Below are 20202 nucleotides of genomic sequence, written 5' to 3'. Positions count from 1 at the left end.
AGTTCTCAGTCTGCCAAAAAAGTTGGCACACGATTTCATATCACACTCTGTGCTGTTTTAATGCACCATCTGCCAATCAAGCCAGAACTTCCTCTGACACGTCTACCAATAAATACGGCTCTTGTAAACAAATAAAGTGTGAATCCCCCTCCCCAACTAATTTCTCTCCCTCTGAAGGAGTTATAGGTGCACTTTCTCACCTGCAGGATGTCCTGGATCTGGCTGAGCTGCTGCCTCAGCACCTGCTTCTGGTGGAAGCTGAAGGCGGGGTGGTTGGATGCCATGGTGAACAGCAGCAGAAACTGCTCCTCTGTCCTCCCATCGTTCAGCGCCAGGCCGTAGTTATTGATCACCGTGTCTATGTGGGTCAGGGTCCGGTACAGGACCCCCGCAGCCTCCCGATTGTCTGAACCGAGCAGTGCGAGGGACACTAGCAGCTTGCTGCGCACCACCTCATCTGTGATGTTGGTAAGGCCCGACAGGTCGACGGGGTTGTTGGCTTTGATCTCCGCATCCCGTAGAGAGTGGTAGTCCTTGCGAGCCAAGTCCTCCAAGCACGAGCCGAGGAAACGGAGCTCGATGGGGACGCAAAGGTCCAGCAGGCCGCACAGGAACTCTGCCCTCTGGGCTGAGTTGAGTGAGGAGAACCAGCGGTACACCCCCTCTCTGTGAACACAGCTCTGGCTCTCCACCATCCTCACACACGCACTCACACTGTATGTGGACCGGTACAGTAACTACAGAATTCACTTTAAAAACGACTTGAAGGGAGCGCGCTCGGGTGTGCGCACAAATTGCGCAGGCGTCGTTGGCAAACTCAGTCCTAATTTACCAACTTAGGTTTAAGCGGCTGTTTGCCACTTCAACGTTCTCGGTGTTTGTCTGAGAGCGGCCGCAGGAGTGAAATTTAACAAGCAACAGTCGTTTCCTTTGTTGTCGGAGCAGAGACGACACCTAAGCAGGCCTTCCCGAACCAGAATCTCCCCAAAGTCGTCTCACATGGAGCCAAAGTGCATTCACCACGGAGCACGGCAGCCCAGAGTCCCTCCGCCGTGTCCCCCTCCGCCGGTCGGACCGCGGACCCCCTGACGGCTCAGAAACAGTGGTTGCACAAAGGCAAGCGAGATCAAAACACACCGCCCCATTCAATGATACCCTCAAACACACCGAGACTTTTTGATCCGAGCCGCCAAGCCAAAAGGCACAACAACAAGCCCTTCCTGTAGAGTTGCTCCACCGTCCTCATGGCTTCCCAAAACTTGTACGAGGAGCCGCGGGCACCAGCCAAAGACTGCCGGATTTCAAGTTTGTAAACACAACTAGTAGATCCCGAAGCTACTGCTGGTTACCAGTGGAAATACCACGAGAACATTTCTTAGACATTACCTCATCAAAAGCAGCTGTGGATTAAAAAGAAATCTCACTGACGACTCTGGAGGCGTTTTTTAAAGAAGCCATGAAGGAATTTGGTGCACATTTTACTTCTAGGTTCTTCTCATTCTGCCATGAATCTTGGAAGCGAGAAAAACAGCTGTATATAACATTATCCCAACTCTGGTAACAAGACAAACCTACCACAGAGAACGGTCTGCTCTGATTGGCTGCGAGAGCTGTCTTTAATCGAGGCTCCTCCTGCGATTGGTTCAGAGCGATATCCGTTGCCCTTTTATTCCACATCTTTTTCTCATGCGTTCATACTCCGCTTAGTTATTAGGTATTTAAAGTGCCAGACACACACTCAACTGATGCTTCCAAGGCAGTTTCAGCTTCATGGAATAAAGAGAACTGCAACAGTTGTCTTTATTCCAATATCGAATCAATAATCTCCACGGAAGAGAATATGCAGAATAGTAGTTTCCTGTCAGTGCTGGTTCACTTTTTTTTTTGGGTAAATTCGGGGATTTTTTTGGTAAAGTTCCCTTTAGTCGTTTATTTAGTTATTTATTTCAGTATGGCATCATCAGTCTATTTAAAAATGCATATCATGACTTATAAACTGTCACTTTTGAGGAAGTCCTGGCACAGTATTTTACATTTCCCCTCCACTTAGAGGTGAGTTTTGCTAATAGTTACTGATCTTTGAGTACCTCTGAGCAGAATGATGTGTGTTCAGAGTTTGATACTACTTCATGTGCCTTTAAAGTCGTGTGCTGGGAGTAAGACCTGAGTTAAAGATGTGGGCAGTTTGGTGTTCTTCTGAATGAGGCTGCAGTCGTCAGGGAGTGCAATTTAAGTGTATGGCGGTTGAACTGGCATTAATCTTTGGGAATGCACCATGTTTTTATCCCTTGTGACCCGTCCGTAAATTCATGTCCCACAAAAACATTTTTTTTAAATTTATTTTAGTATATTAGAATCTGGTCATGCTGTTTTGAGCTGGTAATGTGTCCAGCGTTTCCCCCCTGACTTTCGCCCAGTTTTAGCTGGGATAACTATCACTTAACTACTTATCCAACTTAGCTAAGTGGATCTGGTCGTCTCAGTGTGAATGTCAGGACCTAAGACTTATAATAGGATAAATCAGGTTTTCCACTTCATGTCTGGGTTCCTTTTTTCCTTTTAACTGTTGTGGCGGAACAGTGTATATATTTAAACTTTACAGCCTTTTTGGTGTAGTTCATATATAGGTCCAGAAGATGGCAGCAGATGGCTATGCTGATGCCTGCTGCAGCGGCACATTGCCGACGGACGTGGTGTTGTGTCCAGCGTAATATTTGCCTCCTCACAGATGATAAAAAATGTACACACACCCTAAAAGTGCTGCTTAAATTCTGATTTACGTAATAATAAAATGCGCTAACTCTAGTGCACTGTGTCCCCTCACCTCGCCCTACAATGTAGTTCTAATCTTCTTTCTCCTCCACCTGCAGTTCTCCCTTGCTCCATCGTCTCGACTGTTTCAGCACATTAGTCTCTATAGGTAAGCCCCGCCCATAAATAAAGACCCCGCCCTCTGCTGACGGAGGAAAGGTCTAAGGTTGCTATAGTAACCATACCCCTCCCTCCCAAGCAGGTTCTGTACCACTCCCTCTCTGCATCAGGGATGCTGCAAAAACTGCACACACAGAAAGTATGAAAACACAACGCAACGCAAAGAAAGAGAGAGAGAAACCAAAAATACAGGAGCCAAGTCGTTTTCTTTCAAACACTTTCATTATTTTTCTCCACACAACTGAAAAACAGAGTAACTCCCAGAAACGGAAAGAAAGAAAGAAAGAAAGAAAGAAAGAAAGAAAGAAAGAAAGAAAGAAAGAGGAGAGTGAAACTATAGAGAGAGAGAGAGAGAGCTTGGCATGCTGTAGCATGCTGCAGACTAACGGGGTGGTGCAGGGCATCGTCACCAGGCTGATGACATACAGCAGAGCTTCTAGACCGAGGTGTTGTCAGAACATGGGGAAACGCCAGAAATGAGCCTACAGCCTGAGAAACGCTGTCGGACAGAAAAGCAACAGCAAACCTCTCTGCCCCTCCTGGAAGTTGTTACTGATGGTGAGGGTTTCAGCCATCCTGCCATCCAATCATGAGGAAGGAGAAGGACGAGCAGACACGCACATGCACACACGCACACACGCACACACACACGCACACACACACACACACACACACACACACACACACACACACACACACACACACACACACAGATGTTCATATACGGTACTCTCTGAGCAGTCATGTGCACACATGGAAAGAAACAGAGGGATTGTACTGGGCGGTTTGAGAGAAATCCAGTTGATTAAAAAGCACGACAGCTGTCTGCGACAGTCTTGCGTGTCAGTAAGCGTCTTGCTCAGCAGAGGAGAAGTGAAGGAATGGAAAGGATAAATCCTCACTTGGCGCTGGCTACTGCTTACTACAACAGCATTGCATCACCTAGCTCCAACTAGGGACTTCAATCTGTGTCGCTTAGTTGAGTAAAATCAATGAGAAAGAGGCCGCTCTCCAAACTGTGCTCCTGTCAAAACCTAACATGTTGCTTCTGAAGCTTCTGAAGCTTCCAGATTCAACGCACAACTAAGATATTACAGCACATATGCATGCATTGTTGTACTTGGATCAATTTGCTCTACAAAAGCAATGCAGTTGGGCGACTAGGATTTTTTTCAGACATCTTGCAAGTATAGTATAAAAGATGTTGTCATTATCTTCAGGTTAGGTTTTAACAGAAGCAGTCGGAAAGCCGTATTTGTGAGGCTTAAATACCTCAGCTGGTGGTACAGCAGGCGCAGGGCTCTGCCAATACGCTGTGCTGTGAATGTCCACCAACTCAGAGGAAGTTCCATCCTTTGACCGGTGTGTGTGGAGGTGGGGTTGAGTGGGAGGGAGAGAGATGGAGCGAGTGCAGCTGTCAGCTGATGCTAGTCGGCTAGATGTTGCTGTGCGCCGACTCTGTCCTCGTGAGATGCTCTTGTAAAGTTCATGAACAGCATGAAAGGCCACTGTGCAATTTTGAGACCACACACACAAACACACACACCGTCACACCTACACACACAGGCATACACTGTGATGGCAAAAACATCCAAGCTTGATAGAAACTCGCATTTCACTGTGAACATGATATCCAAACATGCTGCTCCTCACACACAGTATGCGATAAAAATTAACCAGATAAAGAAGAAGAAGGATGGGGTAAAAGCAATGAGTGTGTGTGTGTGTGTGTGTGTGTGTGTGTGTGTGTGTGTGTGTGTGTGTGTGTGTGTGTGTGTGTGTGTGTGTGTGTGGACAGCGCATACACACTCTGCAGCTCTTGAGTGTGTCTCAGCCAACACAATGGAACATAAGCACACAACCATCAGTAACAACACCGGGGCAGGCGGAAGAACCAAAAGGCAGGAGTTTTAGAAAGAAGGGGAGGAAGGTTACAAAATAAAGAACATATCCATCAATGTATTGTACATGAGAGAAAATGTTAATAAATAAATTTTAAGTTACAAATCTGTTGAAAACTATGATTTGAAGATGAAAAAGTCTGTCTGGTCAGTCCTGTCTGTGCACTTGCTGTAAATGCCAGCTGCAGCTTTCGTGCCTGAGAATCAGGCAGCCCACTCGAGTCTTGACGTGAACCTCTGAAGCTCACTTAAGTCCAGTTTCTGGACTATATTATCTCACTGCAGTCCAGTCATCTGGACTGCTTTACCCCTCCTTTGTCCACCCCTTTGGGCTCTGCACTTCAGCATTTCTTCCAGGACGGCCGGACCAAGCTCTGCTTAGTTTGGGTTAGCCACCTTTAGCCCAAATGAGGGTGGAGCCTTCCTTGGTCCCAGCTGGTTGCAGTAATCTCACCAGGAACACGAAGGGGCAGCAGATTCGCCGTAATACTCATATGAATTTATAGTTGTTGTAGCATAGGTGGGCTGACTCTGAAAGCGGTGCTGTCTTTAAATAAAAAAGTGGATAAACAAAATAGCCACTCCAATGTTGAGCAGAATCACCATGACAACCAGGATGGAGCTGTATGCCTGCGTGGGAGAGAAAGAGAGAAAAGAGAGAAAGTGTCAATAATAAAGACACACACACACACACACACAGAGCTCACAATAGAGGCTGTTTTCAGTACATTCAACCTGAAAACCACTCACATTTATATTCATCCTTTTATCTCCTCAGATATATATATATATATATATATATATATATATATATATATATATATATATATATATATATATATATATATATATATACACACATACATATATATACACACACACATACGCCTTGAGGTATATCACCTTGAGGTAATTGTTGTTGTGATTTGACGTTATATAAACAAAACTCAATTGAGCTGAATTTACAGTGGTGCACTTTCTCCCATCTCTAAAGCCCTAAACTCACTCCCCAGCAGGATATGGCAGGTTTAATTCAGCTTCAGCCAATATGACAGAAAGTGTGACTTTGGTCAACAAGAAAATGAGAATTCCTGGCATCAGCTAAAATACTCTAAGGCTTGGTTGAACTGGAAAACCTTTTCTTAACAGTGCAAACCCTTTGGAGGCTATAGTGGAGATCCTGTTTTCATTATTGCCATATTTTTAGTGCTCACACGTGATTGTCTTAAACAAAACAGTATTCATTATTCTTCTGTTTATCCATTCATTCATTTTCTTATCTAATTTATTCTTGTTCTTTTTGGAAACTGTGTTATTGCACTGCTCACTGCATAACTGCCGCTGTCAGATGAATTCTGGTATTTCATCTGTGGCATATTACTAGTTTACAAATCCTGTAGTTCTGGGATTTTCAGTACAGATCATCTTGAACACACAAGTGTCAAGTTAAATACAGTGTTGTGACATTTTTGAAGACCTAGTCCTAAATCTCTCCAGGACAACAGAAGGAACTTGGAATATCTCTGCTTTTCACAATAAAAGCCCCTAGTTAGTTATGGTAAGTTACCATATTCATTAAGGTATGTTGGACTGGCACAGTAAACAACTCCCAGTTAAAGCGAGCTTAGGATACTGACTTAAAATATGCAATACATGTTGGTTTCTTAATTTAAGCATTTCTCTCAAAGACAAAATTTCAATATCAGATCATGGAACTCTTTAAACAAATGTGAGTATTTTGTTTTTTATACTATTCTGCTTTCCTCTAAAATATATTTAAAAACTGCTGTTAATTTGCTATTTTATGATGTTGTAATAAAAGTCTTAAAAAAAAGTATTTTAAGGTCTTTTTTGTATCCATCTCTAAGCTCAGAATATATTGTTTACAGAAGAATAATACACACACATACACCAACTAATACAATATTATTACTTTTCATTCTTGTTATTTGATTTGCAGTGGAGGTGATACTGGAAAACATGACACACAAAATAATATGTTATCTAAAATATCCATCCTTTCTTTTCTTCTGTCGTTATCAGGGTCACAGGGGGGCTGAGTATATCTCAGCTGTCATCAGTGACGGGAATAACAGCGTTACAAGCAACGGCGTTACTTTTTTCAGTAACGAGTAATCAAACTAATTGCTATTTCTATCGTTACACCGCCGTTACCGTTACTAACAAGAAAATGCGGTGCGGTCGCGTTACTATTTTTCAACAAACAGATGGTTGAAGCTGTGTTCAGCTTATCGCGTCTTATATCAGTTCCACTGAAGTAGCTGTCTACGTAAGTAATCTGGGCGCTACAGCGATTAGCAGCTCCACGCGCTCCCGCAGGCAGCAGTCACTTTTTGGCACAACACCTGGAGCTGAGGGGGCAAAATAATCGCATGAGTGCTGCTGTTTGACTGAGAAATACTAAAGTTGTCGTGGTAAGCCAATCACATGACCACTTCAAGATGACAAAGCAACAAGGTGATATATACCAGTTTTTAAATTGTGTCAATAGGCCACGTAAAGCCAGAGTCATGATAAACAATATATACGCGGCGTTTTTTCCTCAATAGTTTCGTCACGTTTACTGTCTAAGGACAGCGCAGCGAGCACTCTCTGCTTATGAGCAAAAAAACCAAAAACAAAACAAAAATCAGCCTGTTCGTGTTGATGGAAAAATGTAACATGTCGACCAATCAAAAATGATATGGCAACATGACATTTGGTTGTTTAGGAAGAGGGGGAAGTTTTAGGAGTGACGGCGAGAGAGAGAGAGAGAGAGAAAGGCAGCAGAAAAAGAGAGAGAGCGAGTTTTGAGATGTGACAGATTTGCGACGTTTAGCATGTTTGGAGTGTGTAGTTAATGTGTTGTCTTGTGTAGTTAGTGTGTAGTGTTGTGGATAGTTTTGTGTTGTGTGTCAGAACAATGAGGCGACTGCTGTCTCCAGGTAGAAACAGGAGTGATACACCTGCTGTCAGACCTGCAGGTATCAGGCTGTGATGTTCTCCTTTATAGTGGACAGAAATTATTTTTTTGGAGTGGCACAAATAATTTGTGTTGCATCTTATTGAATGCAGAACAGCTGATTGTTCTGTAAATAGTTTGAAATGGTTATTTAAAAAATCAAGGTAAAAGGTAAATGGATGCAAATAACTTTGTTGTTTGCAAAACTTGTGCATAGGATTTTTAAAACTGACAATTTATATTTGCATTTAAAGTTATGAAATATGATTCATTAAACATGTTTGTGGTTGTTACAGTAAAAAATATAACTTTTTCTACTCGGATTTTGTGGGGTTTTTTTTGTCTGATTTTAGATCAATTGTGTTAACACAGTATGTCAAAATGAAAGAATAACTGTAAATTCAGACACGTGAGGTTGTGCTTAAAAGGATGATACCAAACAAGGCAAAGTAAATAGTTTTTAAAGGTGAAATGTAGAGGAAACATCAAAAGTAGTTAAAAATGGCCAATTCTACCCTGGACCCCATGGTTAAAGTTTTTTTTTTTTAAAGTAACGTAATAGTTACTTTTTAAGTAATTAATTACTTTTAGAATCTTGTAACTCAGTTAGTAACTCAGTTACTTTTTTGAAGAAGTAACTAGTAACTATAATTAATTACTTTTTCAATGCAACTTGCCCAACACTGCTGTCATAGGGCAAGAGGCCAGTACACCCCAGACAGATCGCCAGTCTGCTACAGGGCTAATACACACAGACAGACAACCATTCACACTCATTGGTAATTTAGAGTCACCAATTAACCTAATGCCACTAACTGCATGTCTTTGGACTGTGGGAGGAAGCTAGAGTTGATGGAGTTAAACCCAAGACCTTCTTGCTTTGAGGCAACAGTGCTAACCATTGCACCCCTGTCCATGTAAAATATGTAACCTAAAATAAATGTCACAGAAAAGAAACAATTTGAAAGGGCCAAGTTGCCTTTTTGACCAGCAGTACTTGAGAAAAGACCAGCAGGAGTGGTGATGCATGTAAAAATCCAAAGACAGCTATTGGGTTTTACTTACATAGCTTCTGTTAACTGCTTTAAGCCTACCAGAAATTTTTGTGATCTCTTTGTTGCCTTGCATTGTGTTACCTGTCTTCTTGTTAAAGACTTTCAATAAACACAAACAGGAAAAAGATCGAAGGCGAAAACTGCACGTGAATATAAATACTCCATTTCTGCCTTTATCGAACAAGGAAGCCTAAATTCTCTGAGAGAGTGAGGTCAGAGGTGAAGCTTGGCTGCACTACAGAAGCCTTGAGCTGGTGTCACTGTGGTGTCTTGCTCAGTGACACTTCAGCAGATGCTTGCTGACAACCTGGGTCATGTGGGTGAAGGCCAGTCTTTCTGACCACCTGTACGCTGTGGGTAATTATGTGCAAGTAAAACGAGTATATCCACTGACACGACCACTTTTTGTCTTTTGCAAAATAACGCACTGCACTGGCATTAGCACACACAGAGCGTATTTTTACTCTTAATAAAAGATTTACCGAAAGAGGAGGACCTGCAGAAGACCTATGGTTTTAATTAAGTCTACCTCTGAAATAATTTTAACAATCGCTGCAGTGGGAGAGGGAAAATAGGACTCCGTGAACCTCTACACACACTTATTAAGCTGCATTAGTGCAACACAGTTGTAAATGAATCTGTCCAGAGGCTGTAAACAAGGTTTGTGCTGATCAACACAGCGATAGGCTTATCACAGATCCGTGTCATAAATGATTACCAGACCACAAGTGGATGATTCATCTGATGGCCTGTTTTTGTGTGTTTTATTTAACCTAATTTATTTTAAAAATAAAAATAAAAATAAAAATTTATTTGTGTTATCACACCACTTGATACTAATGACTTCCATATTGACACCCAACTTCTAAGAGCACCCTTTTAAAAAAGTGGGTACTTGATTATATAATAGATTGGCCTTAAGTCTAATTCCTTCATTGGTTCTGGAGAACGTTTATTTGTAACTAGTATTTTCAATTAGTAAAATATATGGAGCACACACCACAAACATATATCTTCATCCGCACAATATTGCTAAAATTAGAAATTTCATGCACTGTTTTCGCCAAGGCTGGACTATTCTAGTTTCTAATTATCAGGCTGCTCTAACAGCTCCCTACACAAACCTCAGCTGATCCAAAATGCTGCAGTGAAAAGACTAACGGGTACCAAAAAGAGACAGAGCATATTTATCCCACATTGGGTTCTCTTCATTGGCTCCCTGTTAAATTTAAAATCCTTCTCCCAACAAAGAAAGTCTTAAAAATTTAGTCCCATCATGTCTTAAAGATCTCATAGTATCATGTTATCCCAACAGAGGCCTTTGCTCTTACACTGCAGACTTTTTTGTACTCTAAGTAGAATGGGAGGCAGAGTTTTCCGCTATTAGATCCCTCTTCTGTGGAACCAGCTCCCGGTTGGGTTTCAGGAGAGAGAAACTCTCTCTAAGCTCAAAATAATACTAGATCAGATGACCATCAGCCATGTCTTAATTATGCTACTATGGGCTAAGACTTCTGAGGGACTTCTCATGCTGCACTGAGCATTTCTCTCTGACTCCTAGCATGTTTACATCCCACTTAACTTTTACCTGTGCTCTCCCATAGTTCGTGTTTTCTCCCCTGAACCTGTTCGCTCCCAGAGCCTGGTTTGCCTGGAAGTTTCTTCCTGTTCAAAGGGAGTTTTTCCTTCCAACATAAAGAACATTGACATGACTTTTATTGTGGACTGGTCCAGTATAAATAAAACTGAAGTGAATTGGGACTGAGCTGGATGCTGTGTGCCTCTCAAATGAATAGCTGCACTTTGTGGAAAACACAATTACTTGCTATCATGCTGAGAGTTAGAAGATTGATGCAGCTGTACTACCTGTGCACTGAAAACACCAGCTAGCGTGTCTACATTACAATATGTTTTGGTAGTAAAAATTTAGCATCAGTATGCATGGTGCATTCCAAATTTAGCCTCAATAAAAAAAAAAAAGAAAGAACTGGACTTTTGTTTGAAGTCTTGTTATTTACACCATCACGATGCCCAGCCTGAAAAAATTAGTTTTTCAGACCTGAAATATTAACACTGGAGGACACAACAATTAAATTACCGTAATGTTTTTAATTAAGAGAGTATCCATATAGCTATAAAAGTCTGCATTAAAGGCACTCGCTTGTTGGTAGACGCAACAAGTCACAATACGACTGTTTTTATCCGTCAAACAGTCCTACACGGCATCAAAGACAGAGGTTCTGATAATTAAAGCAGTGATTCAGTTTTGAGGTGACTTTGAAAAAATCCTTAACACAAGCACACAACATACGCCCCAAGCTAGTAACCTTGGTGTGCGTTTTGATCCTCATCTGAATTTTGAAGTGCACAGACAAAATATCGCAAAAACTGCCTTTTTATCATCTTAAGAAATGCTGCAAAAGCACAGCCATATCTCTCCCACGCAGATACAGAGAGACCTGTTCGTGCTTTTATCACTTACAGGGGTTGACAACTGTACTGTAATGGTTTCTTTTGTGGCCTATACCAAGGAAGATTTGGATGAACTGCAGAGAAGCCAAAATGCAGCAGGTGTGCTGACCAGGATTAGCAGGAGAGGACAGATTATTTTCTGTAGTAGATTTGTCTTTTTCTGCTTCTAGTTTACTTTAGTGACTGATTACACGTCTATTTATGCTTTTTATTACACATTCCTGCTAATTTTTCTTTCATCTGTCTCGGGCTTTTCACCTGTTCCTCCACAATCTGCAACTAAGACTAATAAAGAAACAGTCTGGGATCCTCCAGAGGCAGCTAATCTTAAAGATATTTTCAGCGCTTGTCTCAGATGTATCTGCTAATATGCTTTTTATTTTTAAATGTAACTTTAGTTGTTTACTTTTTAGATATCTTCGTCATCGAGTTACTAATGGTTGTTGTAGGACATGGGCCATGGGGATGCAGCTTCATGTAAATATGAGCCTATGGGATGCACAGAGGTTGGCTTCTGTGTTACATGATGCTGAGTTGATGTTCTTGAGTGACTATTTCAGTCCAGAGTATTCATGTTAGAGCAGACACGGTAAAGAAAACACATCTTTTTTTAAAGTAATTTTATTGTATGCATCTTTCTGTTGCAAACTTGTACGAACACTTCATGGACGGATGTAAGTGATCAATCGACTGATTGATTTTGAGGGCCTGTGTTTGTGCTGCTGCACATCTGCATGCGGAAGGGGCCCCGGTGTCCATTCCCATGGCGTTCTCGCTGTGTATTTATCTGAGTGTGATAGTATCTGTGCATGCTGTGAACCTGTCTTACACAAATCTCACTTGTTTCTCTGCGGCTGCAAACACACAAACACACACACAAGCACCCTACCTCCCCCCCCCCCCCCTTTGTCACTGACACGCGCCCACTGATTGGCGCCGTTGGAGCAAGGCATACGCTGTTCCCTAGCAACAGAGCGCTGGTTAACCAATAGGGGGCCGTCTGTGAGGATGGGGCTAGTTTGCCAGTCTGCTGTTACTAAGGTGCAGAGAGGATTGCTGGGGTTCTGTGTATCTCTATCAGTGTGTGTGTCCATGTGTCTAAGGCTTTGTGTTTGCATGTAGCAGGTAGCAGCACACACTGAACTGATGAGCAACTGGCCTCAGCCACTAAAGCCATCACGCTGCTGCAGAAAAATTCTGATTAAAGTGAGCAAGTTGTTTGAGGAGCGAGGAACTGTATTTAGCAGTTTACACACAAGCAAAGTGAGAGTGCGAGAGGGAGAAATGGGGTGCGTCCTTATGTGCTCAGTGAACGTCTGCGGCGTACGATGTGTGGTTTTCACTTGGTGATTTTCCTGTTGCTTTCATTAGCTAATGCCGCGACCATATTATCACCCAGGATTAGCGTGGATGGGGCCATCCACCAGCCTAAGTCAAGATGAAACCAAAAAATTATATTACAGCAGCATAATCCCTCCCCGCTCGCTCACAGTACAAAAAAATCTTTCTTTATTTCATAAGGTTAAACCTTGTGCCTCTCCACCCGGATTATCTTAATATGTGGGATAACATTGTGTTATGTCACTGGGGATGGGATGTATCCTCATGACAGTGGGCAACAAATCCTTTTAGTCAAATCAATGTGTGGCAGTGACATGACAGATATGAAAAACGCTCCATTCAGCTGCTGTCCACTGATACTGAAGCCAAGTGGAGAATTTCATGCTAAAATTCCGAGTAATAACTTATATTTTATGTAAACAACTTTATATGAAGTCAAATTGCTTAATGTAAAGTGTAATGGGTCACTTATGTTATACCCAAAGTTGTTCAGTGCCTTTTGGCTTCATACTTACTTGCATAAAACGTGTTTGAGCAGCAGATTGTTTCCAGGAAATAAAAGTTTGATAAAATCTCTCTTTACTTGCCCAGCACTAAATTGCAGGCAAAGTTAATGAACAGCTGGTGAACTCAGAGCTACCATTCCACTTTCTTTAGGGTTCAGAAACTAGATTCAGTTCAGACTCGAGGACAGTAGAGGGCGCTTGGAAGATAGTCCTCAGTGAATAGAAGTGAAGGGAGCTAAAAGGCTATAAAGACAAATAAGGTATCAAAACAATCTAAAACCAGAATAATGTTTATTTTCTACATGCTTTTTATGAAAAAGACAGATACAATTTCCAGAAGAAATGGTTATTTTTGTAAATATGGCAGGTCCATGAGTCACTAACTTACTACAAGTCCTGTAACTGTAAGAGAATGAGTGTTCCTGACGATATCAGAGCTTATCTCGTTACAGCGTTACAGAGTTATTAAGACATGCTGTCTGAATGTGTTCATAAAGGCCCTGAACCACAGACTGTACATAAAATATGGACTTGGCCACTGTGGCATCACTTAAAGCTGCTCTTATGGAGAACATCATCTTGGCTTTTATGCAGCTAGCAGTCATTAACACAAGAAGGTGAAGTGCTACATTATCAGCAAATGCTACACTGGTCAACAAGCATTTTTCTACTTGTGCTTTTACAAATTTTACTTGGTGACCCCAAATCTGACAACTATTTTTATCTAGCATCAACAAAAAAAACCATTTTTTCTTTTTGTTGTTGTTATGATCTTCTAGTAATTGGATAACTAGGATGACCAGGTGGGAATGCTGATGCATTTTAGCATTTAAGAGTTACATTTGGTCTCCAGGTTTGGTCTTTGTGGATTCTGAAATTCATGAACTGATGCGTGAGTTCAAAAAAAACTGAAGCCAACTACATCAGCAGCATAGGACGGATCCGTGCAGGTTGTCCAGAATTTTCTTGGCAATCACAGAGCAGAGAATTATGCTGAGCTTGTGGATAACATGCTGAAATCATATCAGCTAATGAGTGCCAGACTGTCACTGAAGAAGCAGTTTTTACATTCTCTTGTTGACTTTTTCCCACTAAATCTAGATGACAGCGATGAGCGTGGGGAAAGATTTAATCAAGATATGAAAGTGATCGAAAACTGATATAAGGGAAAATTTAATTTGAGCATGGTGGGTGGCTACAAAAATACTCAGTACCTCAAACATCTTTGAGCGCACATTTAATTTTGAGCTAAATAGACAGAAACACGCTTTAATGCATCTCTGAATAAAACACCTCAAAAAAAATTTGCCAGGAAAATTTCAGCCATAGTGTTAGACATATATTATATTGATTAAAGTTTCAAAACGCCAATGATGTGTATCTCAGTAGCATAACATAAAAATAATCTAATTTCAGCAACCTTTAACTTTAATAGGTTTACATGCATGTGTTCTTAGAAAAATTCAACCCCATACAGTAAAGGAAAAATTATCTGCAGAGACTTTAACCATTGTTTTAATCACACACTACATACTGTATATTATTTATATACATTCATTGCTCCAAAATGACCAGAAAAACTGGTAATGCTACTAAACAGGTGGACATTAACCTCTCCATAATCTTAATTGGTGTGGTTAAGATGGGCATTTTGGTCCCTCACATTTACTCTTTTTTGGGGGAGGTCTCCACTTGATCTGAACAGCCACACTGGAAGGCAGCGTGAAAAGGTGGTTGTCATTAAAGCACTGATGGGGATGTGATGGCATTTAGCACACATTTTCAGAAAGTCTCACTGGGGACACACTCATGGTGCTTTTTTGGCTAGTACACACAAAAAGTGGCACAAATAGTTGAGTGATAAATGAAAGAAGAGTACTGTGGCGTATAATACTGCAGATAACGGGTGACACAAACACCTTTAAGGGTGATGTCACCCTTAAAGGTTAGTTGCCTGGATCCAGCCACTCTTACTGGATTGTATCATGTCATCTCAACAAGAACAAATTAATTTGCTGAATTTCATGCAGATGCTACATGATTTAATTACGTTCACCATAGAAACATGGAATTATTTAGTTCAAATTACAAGTTTGGATCTTGTGCATGTAACAACCACCCAATTTCATTTTTTGAGTTGACTCACGAAATTCACAAGATCACGTTAGATGTCAAACCACTGGAAAATCACTGGGGTTACAAGAGGCAGACAACCACACCGCGTGTATGCTGTTACTATTTCTTATGGTTTAACTTGTCAGGGACAACAACATAAAGCATCATCAAGCATAGCTTTCCTACTTTTGTTAAGTCTGTATTGACAGATTAATGCCATGGTGATTCGTGCTGTTGCCTCAGAGCAAGAAGATCCTGGGTTCAAATCCACAATGTGGCAAAGTTTGCAGTGGGTTCTCTCTGCGTACTCTGGTTTCCTCCACAGTTAAAGGGTAACTGGTTATTCTAAATTACCCAAAGGTGTTGAAGTGCAAATGGTTGTTTGTCTCTGTATGATAGACTAGCGACCTAGTGTGTACCCTGCCCTTGTTACCCTATCACTTCCGCAGCCCAGATAAAGATAAGGAGATGGGTGGATTGGAAGTTGCTGTAAATCCGTTGAATTCTTTTGTTGAACATTATGTAATATGAATACAACATGTACTACAGACATAAGTCACATTTCATTCATTCAACAAGATTATCGTTGGTGTAACAAACAAATATTTTAGTTCCTGTAACAAGACTTTTGATGTGCCAAAGTGTTTAAACAATATAAGATGAATTTAAATAAATCTAATTAGACTAACGTGGTACAAACATGTTGATTGAACAAAAATCAAATTAATTGAATGTTAATGTTAATATTATGTTAAACCTACACACATATATCGTGTTGACACAACACAACCAAGATGGATTAATATAACATGATTTGTTTAGATGGAATATAAGAGGCAAGATAAAATTACGTTCATCCAATGAATTATTTTTTTGAGTGCAGCCTTTCCAGATGTTGTGTTTTTTTAAATGGGCTTGTTTAAGTCATGATTTATGTCATGACTTTATTGAGACAGGGCTGCAGAATCCTTCCGACAGGTTTAAACACAGTATTATATGAAGTTAAGCTTAAGCACATTAAGGCAATTCTCCCAAACAGACTTAGTGGAGGAACTGCTTCCACACATATATAATTACTGAAACAGGTCTGTATGTTTCTTTCACATGGCCACATCCACAGGAATACGACAGTATTTATTAAGACGACCGGATTCAAACCAGAGGAAAGGTTTGTGTTACTGTTCAGTAAAACAAATCAAACTAATTAAAGAAATTGCTGACTCTGCCAATCTGCTCTGCAGCTGTTTGTTCCTGAGAATAATAAAAATGCTTTCAGCACAAATTTATCAGCACAAAGCGTGATAATAAATGAGAGAGCTCATCACGGTCAATGTGCATCAGGCACAGCATATGGCCACAAAATGCACAGAAACCAGAGTGGTGTACTATTGAGCAAGTTTGGCATAGGCAGGATTTCTGGGAGCTAAGAGGTTTAACTAATCTTAACTGAAGCCCAGATCATACAAATTTATAAAACTCTTGCATAAAAGCCCTGTGACAGACTGGTGACCTGTCCAGGGTGTACCCTTCCTCTTATCCCCTGTGCCTGGGAATGGTTCCAGTCCCCCCTTCCCCTCCCCCGGATGGATGGATGGATGGATGGATGGATATTGCATATAGCTGCTTGTGTCCTCTCTCATGCAATGCAACCACACACACAGTACCCCAAGAAAACTACTTATTGTTGTTTTCAAGGCAAGGAACATAAGAGCTGAGTTTTGTGCCATCAGAGGTATTTGTGTTGTAACAGTTTAACTTTCAGGTCTGATTGCAACCTTAAGATTTAAAGCTGAAAAAAATGGTCTGAAGAATCATTAATCTAACATTATAGCAGTCAGCTGTTATATTCCAGTGGCTAGTGAAGCGCAAGTGATGATTTAGACGTTAAGTGCCAGAAATCAACAGCTCTGTGGGGAAAAAATCCCTTGTGCCGTTTTGACCTCGTCTTTTAGAGCTGGTAAAGTGTCGGCGTGTAAGAGAATAAGACGGTCTTACCGAATTGCCTTTGCTCTGTGTGAGGCTGTGGTCCTGCTGCATCGGTGTGATGGGGGAGGATTTAAGAGGGGGGGAGAGGGTGAGGTCCCGGCGCAGAGGCCGTGAGTCCAGCTTCTCCCCCTGTCTGTCCAGCTTGTGCGCTGAGTCCTTTCCCCCTTCCCTCCCCTCTTTCCCTTCCCTTCCCTCCCTCCCATCTCGGTTCTTATGCCTCTGTCGCTGTACGGCGTGTGAACGCCCCTCTCCGTGACCGTGCCTCTCCTCCCCGTGCCCATGGGGCTTGTGGGTGGTTGAGTCTCTGGGCTGTAAAGGCTTCATCTCCATCTCGTAGTTGCTAATTTTCTCCTCGTCCTGCTCCAGCAGCCGGCCTCCCCTACCGTGCACGCCCCTGTGGCTGGACGTCCAAGAGGCAGATGAGGATGACTCTGTCCACCTGGCCTGTCTGTGATTGGAAGAGCTGTGCTCCCGCGACTTGTGATTAGAGGAGCTGTGTTTGTGTCCGTTGGTCCGGCTAGTGCCTCTCCCACTGACCCCACCTCCTTTTGACAACATTCCCCGTCTTTTGTCTTCACTCCAGCTGTTGGCCCGTGGATACTCCCCCTTCCCTCCTCCACCTCCAACACCTTCGCCTCCCACACTGCCTCCCTCCATCAACACCTGAATTTCTGTCTGCACCACCCCCATACCTTTCTCACCTCTTTCTCCCCCCTCCCTTCCCCTGTCCCCATGGTCCACTGCACTCTGCCGGTGGAAACGGGCACTCTTGGTGCGTTGCGACGGCCGGGCAGGTGGCGGCGGAGTGTGGGGTGGCGAAGACGAAGGCGGGCTGAGATCAGGGGTTGCAGCGTCGTTAGAGGGGTCGTCAGAGGCTGCGCTCTTCACATACAGGTCAGGACTGTCGGCCGTACCAGCGCTACTCGACAAACCCTCGCCCTCCACTTCACTGGACACTTGACGTTTGGGACGCTGCACTTCCATACCTGCAGAAGACATCAGAAAGGCATTCAGGATGAGAAGGAGGAGATGAAGGAGTTTTACTTGTTGGAATTACCCAATCTGGGTTTCTAAATGATACACCAGTATCACTGTAGAAAAAAATAACATAAAACTTATATAAATAAAAAGTAAGGGCCTGTTGTAAAAACATGATGGGGTTAAATCTTACAATTACATAAAATATATCATTGCAATTCCAATTATCACATGCAACTGTTTTAGGCTGGTGAGTAAGTGTGACAACACCCACAGAAAATAATCCCACAAGTTGCACAACACTGCATAAAATCTCGTTACATGTGTAAAAATGACTGGGTTAGAGTGGGGGCTGAATTTAACACTGTCAAGAAAACAATACAATTTTCTTTAGACATTATGTTTGCAGTGTTTTCCCTACTCCATCTGCTTACAGGATTAAAGCCACTGGGCCAACAGAACTCTCATTTCTCCCACATCACCAAGAAGCCAAAGAGGAAAACATAATGATCAAAGCAAAAATAATTCATTTGATTTAATTAATTTGTGCATGTGCAATGTGGGGTAGACAGAGCACAGAGCACATAGGAGAGGAGACAGAAGAAGAAGAGAAGGGAAGTCATCAGACGACTGTAGCATTTATGGTACAGCAACCTCCAGCTGCTCCAGTCAGCATGTTGAAGTATTGTTGGGCAAAATACTGAACCCCAAATTCCCCCGATTCAGTGTATTCATTAGAGTTTCAGTGTATATGTGACAGAGGATAAGTGCTCAAAAGCCCAGAATAAATGAATAAATGTTTGTGTAAAATGTGAAACTTTGGCTTGTAGTAAAAAAGCATTATTAAGTAAGTCTCTGTTTGTGCAGATCTTTGGGATTGTGGGAATTTAACAACACAAAAACACCAAAAAGCTTGCAGTGTGTAGCCCAATCACACAGTATAAGAGATGGTTGTAGGTAGATGTCACCCACTGGTTTGTCAGGTTCCTTTTTGATGACTATATAGGTCAAATGCTGACTGATTAAAAAGCTGGCTTGAACAGAAAAGAGTTGATGTCAAGATCTCTGCGAGCAGTAAAGACTGTACAAAACATTTTTCAAAAAGCATTTGTGTAAATTGCAAACAATGGTTGCAGTATTTGATAAGTATTTTTTGTAAATTATGACTTTTCTCCATAGCAGCCCCTAAGTGACAGGCCAACCAGGACACTGCCCCCTTCTGACAGTAAATAGCTACAACATGGGCACAGCAACTACGGACAAGCCACGCACAAGCATGCCGGGTTTATGGCTAGTGTATCACATTTGATACATACAGTTTTTGTGAGTTTTTGAGACTTTTACAAAAATAAATAAATAAATAAACTTAAAAAAATATCACACGGTAAATTGTGAATATTCTAGCTACTCTCCATGTTTTTCTGAAACTGTTACGTAAACAGTGAACAAAGCACAGTAGGGAGTTCTGTGTCTGCTGAAGGACTTGTGCACTGCAGCAGTTTCCCTCCACTCAAAGTCCACTTGATTAACATTAACAAATCAGCTACATGGCGCCAAAGTTGCCTGGCAATGCCTTCCAAATAAAAAAAAAATATGTCAAGTATAAAAACACAAGCCATCTCACTGATTTTTTATAAGCCTGTTTAAAAAAACATTTACAAAAATTAAACTGGGAGGAGAAGAAGTGTAAAGATCCTTCCATAATCGATCTTCTCATCCATTCCACCTTTACATCTTTCTATACAGTCCTTTATTTTTTGTCAGAAAGCAGAAGAGGCGGCAACAGTAAGGTAGATGATGATTATCAAAACAGGTTATCAAAACAAACATCCTGCAAAATGTCAGCGCTGATGCTTGTTGACAAAGATGCTCTCACAACTCTGTGCGTGTGAGGTTTTTTTTTAGCTGTGCGAAGAAGCAGACGAGCAGAATTGACGGCAAAAGAACAATCACTG

The 20202-nt window shown here is 41.7% G+C and overlaps 2 protein-coding genes across 4 annotated transcripts in view; both read right to left on the bottom strand.

Annotated features, from left to right (window-relative positions):
• The window catches only part of zcchc14 (zinc finger, CCHC domain containing 14), a 31896-nt gene extending 29002 nt beyond the window's left edge, over positions 1-2894 (bottom strand). Inside the window, exon 1 of one of the 2 annotated variants that reach the window (XM_085280503.1) lies at positions 201-2894. In XM_085280503.1, coding sequence (XP_085136629.1) covers positions 201-695 — 495 coding nt within the window. In that variant the 5' untranslated portion in view covers positions 696-2894. The remainder of the gene's footprint in view (positions 1-200) is intronic. The other variant, XM_085280502.1, reaches the window with a different exon arrangement.
• Positions 2895-3134: 240 nt separating this feature from the next.
• The window catches only part of jph3b (junctophilin 3b), a 62162-nt gene continuing 45094 nt past the window's right edge, over positions 3135-20202 (bottom strand). For both annotated transcript variants that reach the window (XM_085280505.1, XM_085280504.1), the window contains exons 5-6: positions 17279-18255; positions 3135-5462 (exon numbers count right to left, since the gene is read on the bottom strand). In XM_085280505.1, coding sequence (XP_085136631.1) covers positions 5382-5462; positions 17279-18255 — 1058 coding nt within the window. In that variant the 3' untranslated portion in view covers positions 3135-5381. The remainder of the gene's footprint in view (positions 5463-17278; positions 18256-20202) is intronic.

The sequence above is a fragment of the Mchenga conophoros genome, linkage group LG7 (genome assembly GCF_057382185.1).
Source record: "Mchenga conophoros isolate Kocher_MC1m ecotype Shallow Benthic linkage group LG7, M_conophoros_male_GT1.1, whole genome shotgun sequence".
Lineage (NCBI taxonomy): Eukaryota > Metazoa > Chordata > Actinopteri > Cichliformes > Cichlidae > Mchenga > Mchenga conophoros.
The sequence above is the reverse complement of the archived record's forward strand: the minus strand, read 5'-3'. Positions and strand labels throughout refer to the sequence as shown.